Raw genomic sequence first — 10,561 nt, 5'->3', positions numbered from 1 at the left:
TTAGAATATTTCATTCACCAGACATTTAATTGCATATCTGTCATAGAAAACTCTCTTATAAAAAAGTCATTGATAAGCAATGATGGTAGCAAACACTATGCTAAATGCCTTCATGAAAGTTTCCTTTGATTAACCCATCTGTATTATAAAAGGCCAATAAATTCAGTACTTCTAAGATACACAAACCCAAAGAACTGAAATAAAATAGTAAAAATCTCAACAATGGTTCTGTGGCTTGATTTATCTGGAAGAAACATGGGGAAAAATCAATGCAGTACAGTATTTTAAAATTCCCATGGCTAAAATGGAGGTCATACATTACAGCAGTTCAGGAACCAACAATTGAGCCTGGGGTTCAAATACTGACTCTAAGACATTCTGGCTGTGTGACTCAGGGCAAGTCACTTAAACCCTTGTTACTTCTGGGAATTCCCTAAGACTATAAATTTCAGAAAAGCATCTATTTTGATGGTGAGTTTTCTATACCAGAAACAATCTGTACTTTTGAAGAAATTACAGTCTGGACCCACTCCCTCTCCCACTGAGAAATCAAATGAATAGCAAGTTAATTCCTCAACTGTAGAATAGGGATACCCAAGAGAAGGAAATGGCAAAGCACTCTAGTATCTTTGCTAAGAAAAACCCCATAGTCCATGGGGTTAGAGTTGGATAGGACTGAGTAACAACAACATGTGAGGAGTTGTGCTAAATTCTGGGAATGCAGACACCAACAGAAAGGTTGTGTTTTATTAGTGTTGAAATGGATAAAAGGACTGAACCTGGAATCAGGAAGATTTTAACTCAAACACAAAACAATTAGATACTTCTGAGTTGTGTGATCCCAGGACAAAGCAAAAAAAAAAAAAGTTATTGTTTGCCTACATTTTTCTCTTCTGTAAAATGGGGATGAAGCAGGACTTCATCTTACATGACCAATATGTTCCAAGAGCTTTTTTATATGTTGAAAAATCTGTCATCACAGTGAACTCCATTATTTAATAAGCTTTTCTTATACACAAATACTTTACAATTTTTCTTAGACTTGTAGGAGCTACCAACATCACTACTCTTGTACTTTGGGGCCATTCTTTTACCTAAAAGCATTAATGAAATCTAGAGTAGCAGTGCTCTGACTCATATGGGGGAGTGAATGCCAATCAGGTATAACCAAATTTGAGTTTGTTGAGTTCTGGAGAAGCAGGGTCCTACTATAATTATAGTGCTTCTCTCCCAGGGTGGTTATGAGGTTTCAATAAGATAATATTTTTAAACCATGTTGTGACAGCTAGCTACTTTTAGAAAAACAATTCCTGTCCTCAAGGAATTTACATTTTAATGGGGCCAGATTTACACATAAAAGACACAAAGAGGAGGAAATGATCAGACAAGGTAGGGAAAAAAAGTATAGAAAATCAGTTTTTGAGGCCAAGAGAGTAATAAAGAAATGCTTGAATTGAACACTTTCTTTAAAATGAAGATTTTAGGAAGGGCTGACTAATTAGAAGAAAAGGCTAATAATTATTTCAGAAAATCTGCATGTTATCCTAATGTCTACACCTAGCCAATACTGATGGTAGGGATTATGTCATATCAATCAGTGGACATACAATTAAGCTGCTAAAATGTTACAGGCAATGCTGTTATTTCTTTTGTTAATATTCTTTAAATTGAAATCCTTTTTAAAATAGAGATGCAGCTGATGGAAAATTAGAATCTTTGGTTCTACAATTGAATATAAAGTTTCTCAAACCTTTGTTTCCAAGGAAGAATATTAATCCATGTGTCCTGAGGAGCATACATGACATATCAGGGTGCCACCTCAACACAAACAGAATCCAGGAAGCTAAATTTTAAATGCATGCTGTTGAATCTTGAAAGAGAGGGAACCTGTGGAGGGGAAACATGGAAGCTTTTAATGCTTCCCTCCAATTCTAGGATTGCAAGTGGGAAGTTAATAGCCAAGCTGGGAAACCTAAATGAAATCTAATTCTCAAGACAACTGCTCAAGTCTTAAAACTCTGGGACCCCATACTAGTCTCAATTTTCAACCAAGAGTGGAAGGAGTGTTCTCAGCAGTCTGTAGATTTCCTACTTATTCTAGTCTTTATTGATTTAATGAAAGTTTGTAGAAACCAGGGCTCTCAGCAGGTGATATTCTATTCTTGCAACTTTCATCCTATCTCTGTAAATAAGTGATGTTGAGGAATATGTCAACCTTTTTCGACTGAGTCCCCCAAGCTCAAACTTGCCAGAACAAGGTTTAATTAGATTCTGCTACCATTTGGGCAAAATGAAGCAAGTGTATGGAATGACTTTGCGTGTTCCTTTCTCCACTTAATTAACAATGAATCGTGAATGAGTAAAACAAGCATTTATTAAGCACCTAACATGGCAAAATACTTTGTAAGGGGTCAGAGGATTTCCAGTGGCCATTTTGATTCATGTGGCTAATCTTTTGGGGGAAAAGCAAAAAGACGTAGGTACATAGGAGTCAGAAGGTACCTGGGCCAAAATAAGTTGAAATCCATGTTCTAGTCCAATAGCACCACCCAACCTCTTTGAGTTAGTTTCATTTGTAAAATTAATGAAGTTGGACTAAATTCAGTGACATGGCAAAGTGACAAGAACATTAAATTTGGAGTTAGAGGGGGTGAAGAATGGTGGTGGTACCTGAGAAGCTCCTCAGGTTCTTCAATTTCTAGACTTTACTAAATTTACTAGAGGAGCTCAATCTATGACCATTTATGGGTCTCTTTAAACATCTGGGGTTCAGCCCTGCTTCCTGCCCGCCCCCCCAAAAAAACACAACCTCGGGATGGGGAGTCGGAGGACCTCTTTGGAACCTCAGCTTCTTCCTAGCAGCCAACCCAGTCCCCATTACCTACCCCTCTCCTTGGACCTCCCTGCCCCCGGCTGCGTCACAAGCCCCTGGAGAATACTCATACAACCCCTGGTTCTGGAGCCGAACTCTGGCTTCACACACTGGGAGCACAACCCAGCCCTCTGATTGGCTGTTGCCCAGGGTAACCAGGGACGCTGTGGGCACGCGGGGGCCCCCGGCCAGTATTTGAAGCAGCTCGGGCCCCGCGCTCTCCTCAGTCCGGCCTGGACCGGCGACCACACTGGCACCTGAGCTGAGAGAGAGGGTGCAGCAAGGTAACGCGCTCCCCCGGCCCACCCCCAATCCCCACCCCCGCGTTACCGCGGAGACGGGCTTGTGCCGGAACAAGGAGCGGGGCTCACAGCGCGTAGCTCACCAATAAACTCCCCTCCCCCCGACCATCCTTACTCAGCCCCCCTGTCCCACCCATCCATCCATCCATCCATCCACTCACCTAGCCTGGGAGAGGCAACTACTCAGGTGTGAAGGCAAAGAGGAGGAAAAAAGAAAGAAGTTAGGAAGAAAGGACAGGACGAGCGATCACCCCCTGGTGGGGGCGCGAGGAATAGGGGACCCTTTGGAGAGACGAAGGCGAGACCGCAGAGGGCAAGCACACGTGAGGCGGCGGCGGCGGCAGAGAGGAGAAAGAGGCGCGAGGTGCCCAGGGGCCACCCAAGATCTTGGGAGTCGCCCCTCCTCGCCCAGAAGGGGGCCCGTCCAGCAGCATCCCAGAGTCCTCGACGTGGTTGACAGCTGCACGGAGAAGGCATGGCCCTGGCCCTTGACCGACGGGCGGATCCCCTGAACCTAGGCGGCGGCTGGGCCTCCCCGTCGCCACTCCCTCCCTGGTCTCCGTGCCACCGACGGCGGAGAAGCACCGCCATGTCGCGACGGCGCCACCGCTCTGGACCCAAGCTGGAGTATGAGGAGCTGCGCAAGCAGGCGAAGCACCAGCATGAGGCAGGCCCGCAGTGGCCCCATACGCAGCGGCGCACTGAGCGTCCGTCCAGCCCCACCTGCTGGGGCCCCGGGGCCTGCTGGACCCCGGGCCCGTGGCGTTGCCCGCCTGTGGAGGTGTGGAAGCCCCCGGGCCGGGTGCAGGTGGTGCGAGTGTACGGATTGCGGCCCGCCTGTTCCTGCTGCTGCTCCTGCTGGAGCGGGCCTGACAAGCCCGGCTCTGGGCGGCCCTACCGCAAGAAGAAGAAGAAGCGCTGGGGGCGCAAGGGCCGTGGTGTGCGGCGTGGCCATCCCCGCCGCCCCCTGCAGAGTAGCCCAGCAGTGGACCTGAGTGCCCTGCTGCGCCCAGTGAATCTGTATGGACGTCGAGCGCCCGGCATGCGAGCCCCGCGCAACACCACACAGTTCATAATGAACCAGGTCTACGAGGACATGCGCAAGCAGGAGAAGCAGGAGCGCCAGCAGGAGGCCCTGCGAGCCCGCCAGGCCGCCGCCGCCGCTGCGGCAGCTGCTGCAGCTGCGGCTACAGTGGGGCAGGAGCAAGGAGTCCCAGCCGTGGCTGCCACGTCCCGCCCGGAGGGCAGTGCCGGGGCGCTCCAGCCGGTTCGAGGAGGAGGCGAGCAAGACAAGGAAATGCAGCTGCTGCAGGAAACTTTCTACAGCTTCGTTCAGAAGCAGCTCTACTGCCTCGTGCCCAGCCCTGCGGCCAAGGCGGCCATCCAGGAGGACGAGGATGAAGATGAGGAGGAAGAAGAGGAGGAGGAGGAGGAGGAGGAAGAGGAAGAAGAGGAGGAGGAGGAAGATGAAGAGGAGGAGGAGGAAGATGAAGAGGAGGAGGAGGAGGATGAAGAGGAGGAGGAGGGGCACCTGCTCCACCTGTCTTTGCAGCAAGACGGAATGGAGGAGGAGAGAGAGGAGGAGGAGGAGGAGGAGAAAGACGAGGAGGAAGAGGAGAAAGAAGAGGAGGAGGAGGAAGAGGACAATGAGGAGGAAGAGGAGGAGGAAGAAGAGGAGCGGTATGAAGAGGAAGAGGAGGAATCAGAGGAGGGAGATGAGGAGGAGGAAGAATTCCAAGAAGATGAGGAGGAAGAGTTGATGAAAGAGGAGGATGACATTGAGGAAGAGGAGGAGATGGAGGAAGAAGAGGATTACCAGGAGGAAGAGCAGCTGCAAGATGAGGACCAACAACCTCTAGAAACCCCTCTCACCAGCCCGGCAACACCTGAAGAAGAGCCAGAAAACATTTTGAACTGTCATTTTTTAGCTCGAGAACGGAGAATTGCCCAAAAGCTCCAAGAAAGATGCCCAATGATTGTGCAGAAAGTTCTGTGTTAGACTGAGGAGAGGGAAGGATGAATAGGATGGAACTGATTCTTTGGCTAAAATGAAATTAGCAGCTAAAAAAATCTAATATAAAAGTGAGTTCCATGAATAAATATTATCTATGCACATCCCTCCTTTGTAAAATTGTAAAATGATTAAAAAACATTAATGTGTTTGTGTGTGAATATGGTTAGGGGGCAGGGAGGTCCCCAATGGGGGGATTATAGTTGCAATTGCTTTATAAGAACACATTTTTTTTAACTACAATAGTTTAGATTTTGTTTTTCCACTCCCACTCCCACCCTACCTGCCCATAGGGCTCCAAGCCAGGGAAAATTAGCACTTTTCTTTTTTGGTGTCTTTTTGTTGTTTTTGGACCTGTGAAAAATGTTGGAAGAAAAAAATATTGTAGAAATAAGACCTCAGAAAATATATCTTCTAGCATTCTTGTGAACTTTTAAGTTTTTTTTTGTTTTGTTTTGATTTTGCTTTTAAATTTAAGCATCACTGGAACTTTAAATATTTAAAAAGTACATGCCACTTGGCATTGAACATTGAATGCATATGAAAACATCTCCCCACTGGCCCTTTGAAAATAGTTCAATTGAGACCATATGATAAAATATTCAGTTTTGCTACTATGTACCTTTTGCCCCCCCAGTAGGCTTTTGCAACTTTGAGAGCTCATTTTTGTGGGTTTTATTGTTGGTAACCCCATCTGTAGTGTCTTGTGGCATTGCTTATTTGTATTCCTTGTTCCACAGTGCCATGGATCTTCTTCAGAAGAACATGAAGTTGCTTCTGTGTATATGGTTCTCTGCCATGGCCTCAGCAATCCATAATCCATGAATGGAGAGGATTCCCCATGGTCAGATGTCAAGTACTGCAACTTGCACATCTGGTTAAATTTCCAGGTAACTGCAAAAAACAATGGAACATATATGTTGAAGCGGTGGTTCCTGGATGGATACTTTTCCGTGAACAAGTTCCGTGGATCCATGGTGAATGGTTTTTGAAGAATGGGTGTCTTTTGTTTTTTTTCTTTTTCTTTTTGAGAAATCACTTTTGGCCTTTTAAGGGGGAGGAACAAGCTGATTTTATTTTTATTTCCCAATTTTATAGGTTTTTTTAATTTATTTTTGTCTGGGGGTGGCTTTTTTTTCCTCCTGAAAAGGAGACTATAAATACAAAGGCCAGTTGAGGTGTATGTGAGGCGTGCATGTTTTATTGATTTAATAAGCTTGAAAAATGTTTTCCCCAAGCATTCAATTTTTAGAAATTAATTTTTTTCAAAGACTTTGATTTCCATAATTTATTAGCAGATTTCTACAACATCTTTCTAATGTAACCCTCAGATGAAGAATAAGAACTTGTATGCTACTCACTAAAAAACTTTCTACTCTACAGATGTATTTAGGAAAAAAAAAGAAGTCTAATATGCAAGAGGAGACGTCAACCTTTTTAAGAGACACCTTGTAGCCGGGTATGGTGGCACATGCCTAGGTGTTCCCTGCTACTTGGGGAGACTGAAGCTGCTGGGCTGATGGGATCACTTGACAAGTTCCAGAGTGTTCTGAGCTTCAGCATGTGACTAAAATCTATCAGGTGGTCCCCACTAATTTTGATATTAGCATTCCTATGGTGAGCCCCAGGGAGGCTAAATTAGACCACTAGGCTGCCTTAAGAGAGTGGGGCAAACTAATCCCAGGTTGGAAAAAATGGAGCAAGTCAAAGCTAATTTGCCAATTATTTGGGGATTAGGGATTTTCTTAGAGTGGAAGATAGGGATATCCAAACTCAAAACAAAACAGAAACTGTTGTTTTCAAGAAAATATTTTTTGCAAAAATCATAAACCTAGAACTGGAAAGGGGGCCTCAGAAGCTATCCAACTCTTCATTTTACACATAGGGAAACTGAGGCCTAGATAGGAGGTGAAGTATACTTATCCAAGGTCAATTTGTAAGCATCAGAAGCAGAATTTAAACCCCAGTCTCTTTGACTTGAGCCAACTTTTTCCACTTTATCATTCAGCATAATTCTTATCCAATATTTATGAAAAAATTACCAGTGACAATAGTATCTATTTCTACTTACAGAATTCAGAGTATTTTAAGACTGCTCATGGATATGATTTGAGCTTCTTTATCAGCTCTACCATTCTGTAAGAGATTGAACTCTGTGCCTTTCTATAAATGTGGAGGTTCTGAAAATATGATTTTCAGAACTAAAGAATTTAGAATTTGGGGGACATTAGATATGGTCCATAAGGGGCAGTAGAGTGGGAGAAGTAAATTGAAAACTGCTCTGATATGCAGTAAAATCTGACATCCATCAGCAACTCAATAGCAATTCACATTCATTTAAGATTGCAAATTGTTTTTGACATGACCACCCTCTACCCTCTCAGTTCACATAAAGAATTCTAATCCTATTTTACAGATAAGTAAACAGATTCCAAAAAATAAAGTTATATTACATAGCAAGTGTCAGAAGAGAAAAGGGCAAGTAATTCAGATCTTCTAATTTCTATGCCATTCTTTTGGAAATCTTTATTCATAAGATCATGGGATTTAGAGATGAAATCATATAGACCAGGAGTTCTCCAAATTTGATCCAGGGACCCTTGGAAAAGGTCCTTGAGACTTTTTCCCTAACAAATATTTTTTTCCTAATTAACTTTTTTTCCTAATACTAAACCTTTTTAGTTTCTTGTTGTAGTATATATGATTCACATAAAGAAAAGCTCTTTGGGAAGGAAGAGAGTTGCTCAATAATTTTTAAGAGATCAAAAAAATTGAGAATTCTTCATTTAAATGTGAGTTGTAACGTGACCCAGAGAAGTTGTGACTTAAAGGTGACACAGAGTAAAAGGCAGAATTTGAACTTGGGTCCCTTAACTCCTGAATCAGTGCTCTCATGTATAATTTACATTAAATAGTGCTGTTGGGGCTAAGAAATGCAGTTAATTTTGTCGATGTGACTCTAATTATACTGAGCACAGTATAGGTGTTTAACTTGGGGGGGTGAGAGAGAGAGAGAGAGAGAGAGAGACTAAGAATAGAGAGTGGAGGGTATAAATAGACTGGAATAGATAAATAGAATAGAAAGATACATATACACATATAAATTTCGGTGATAAATTTGAAAGGAAAAAAATAACTGTAATCTGAACACTCTAAACTGAAAGCCTTATGTTCAAATCTGAATTTGAATGTTTAAACAAGCCCAATTAGCTACTTAACTACAAAAATTCAGAATTATAATATCACAGAATTCAGAGTTGGAAGGGGCCTCAGACTTGTATAATGAAATGATTTACTATGTTTCATATTTCCCTTTTATGGATCAGCTAAGTGGCCCAAATATAGAGTCCTCAACCTGGAGTTAGAAAGACTCATCTTCCTAAGTTCAGATCTGTCCTCATATACTTACTATATCCATGTGATGATGGGCAAGCCACATTTAACCCTATTTGTCTTAGTTTTCTCATCTATTAAAAAATCTGCCTCAATTTCCTCATGTGTAAAATAATTTGGAAAAGCACACAACATATTTTTGACAAGAAAACCCAAAATGAATTCATAGAGATTGTTGGACACAACTGAAAAATGACTAAACAACATATTAACCCCTGCATCCCACCCCAAGATCTTCAAATGATGTACAGAGTAACAGATCTTTATTTTTTTAAGGAATATAAAAAGAGACACCTCATTCCAGTCTCTCTCTCTCTCTCTCTCTCTCTCTCTCTCTCTCTCTCTCTCTCTCTCTCTCTCTCTCTCTCTCTCTATATATATATATATATATATATATATATATATATATATATATATTTAAATGCCCTTTCTGTCTTCATATTTTTCTCTTTTGGGATTTGAGTATATTCAATTAAGGCATAAAGACTCCCCCTCTGGTTAGAATTTTAATCTCAATTCTATAATCAGTTTCCTTAACAGGAAATATCTTAAACCACCAAAATTCCACACTTGTTTAGGGATAGGTACCTACCTATCTCTTAATTGAGACAGAATTCCCACCTAAAGCCATATTGTCTACCACTGCAGACCTACCATTTCTCTTAGAAGTCTTAGAATTGCTGAGAACCCTGAAGGATGCAGTGATTTACTTGGGGCCACACAGTCAGAATGGGTCACAAGTAAGATTTAAGACTCAGAAAAGAGGGGGGGGGGATAGATTTTTTAAAAGGGCAGTGGATGTTTCAGTGCAGCTAAGTGGCAGTGGATAGAGTGCCAGTCCTGGAATTGGGAGGATAAAGTTCAAATCTGTCCTCAAATACTTCCTTAGGGCCACTTCCTAAGTGACCCTGGGCAAGTCACTTAACTCCAGTTGCTTAGCCCTTGCCACTCCTTTACTCTAAAATTGCTACTAAGACAGAAGGTAAGAGTTTAAAAAAAATCTACCTAACAATTCTATGCTAGCTTCTGGTTAAATAAAGAAAGTCAAACTATAGTCACTGAAACAGGCAAAGCAGAGATAGAAGATATAATTCCTTATTCAGAATTAAAACCAGCTAAAAACAAACCTAAGAAGTAAAAGTGATGCCTTATTGGCCCCATCTTTCAAATACCAAAAATGTAAAAACCAGCAATATTTCAGCCAAATGAATTTCCTCTGCTATATTGTCTTGCTTAATCAGAAGACTCTTGTGACCACTTCAAATCACAGAGATTAATCATTCTACAGTTGGTAGGTAAAAGGAAACCAGATCTATATCGTATCTAACATTACACCAAAATAGCATTTTAGAAGACAAAAGGCCAATGTGATATCTGAAAGTGTTCTTAAGTAGAACATCTCCTACACATATTTGTTATTCTATTAGTTGCCATGGGGAGGGATAAAAAAAAAAACCCTAAAACTCTAGCTTAGGCAATGACAAAATCAGTTATTTCTATACACATATGCACTGAAAAAAATTCCATAAAGCAGGTATCGGTATTATAACTTTGTCCAAACAATGGATACCAGGAGAAAAAACCCTTTATCACTTTGAGAATTATGCCAAGGGCATCTAAATAGCAAGGGAGTTTCAAGTCTCTTCATTATTTTCTTGCCATCATTGGCATTTGAAGTAGCTTCCACATAGGCCAAATAAGAAGGAATGAACTTGTCATTAGGATCAAATTTATCAGATAGTTTTATGTTCCACCTTACTGTTTTTTATAGAAATAGTAATGACTCATTCCTATAGATCATTTATATATATATATATACATATATATATATATATATATATACACAAAGAGCTTCCCTCATAATATAACATTGATGATCAAAAATCTATCAGGAGATATGTAGGGCAGAAAGCAAAGAGCAAGTGAAAAGATTTTGTGATGATGAAATATTTGTATTCTAAATGTGACTGTCATGATATCACA

At 41.7% G+C, this 10,561-nt stretch overlaps 1 protein-coding gene across 6 annotated transcripts in view; it reads left to right on the top strand.

Moving 5' to 3' along the window:
- Positions 1-3,005: 3,005 nt before the first annotated feature.
- CCER1 (coiled-coil glutamate rich protein 1) overlaps positions 3,006-10,561 on the top strand; it is a 107,401-nt gene continuing 99,845 nt past the window's right edge. For 4 of the 6 annotated variants that reach the window (XM_056798641.1, XM_056798643.1, XM_056798642.1 and 1 more), the window contains exons 1-2: positions 3,006-5,256; positions 5,926-6,075. In XM_056798641.1, coding sequence (XP_056654619.1) covers positions 3,650-5,173 — 1,524 coding nt within the window. In that variant the 5' untranslated portion in view covers positions 3,006-3,649 and the 3' untranslated portion in view covers positions 5,174-5,256; positions 5,926-6,075. Of the gene's footprint in view, positions 5,257-5,925; positions 6,369-6,568; positions 8,897-10,561 lie in introns of those variants that run through there. The other 2 variants (XM_056798640.1, XM_056798638.1) reach the window with 2 other exon arrangements.

Source organism: Monodelphis domestica, chromosome 5 (assembly GCF_027887165.1).
Source record: "Monodelphis domestica isolate mMonDom1 chromosome 5, mMonDom1.pri, whole genome shotgun sequence".
Taxonomy (NCBI): domain Eukaryota; kingdom Metazoa; phylum Chordata; class Mammalia; order Didelphimorphia; family Didelphidae; genus Monodelphis; species Monodelphis domestica.
This window is presented reverse-complemented; position numbering and strand designations above follow the sequence as displayed.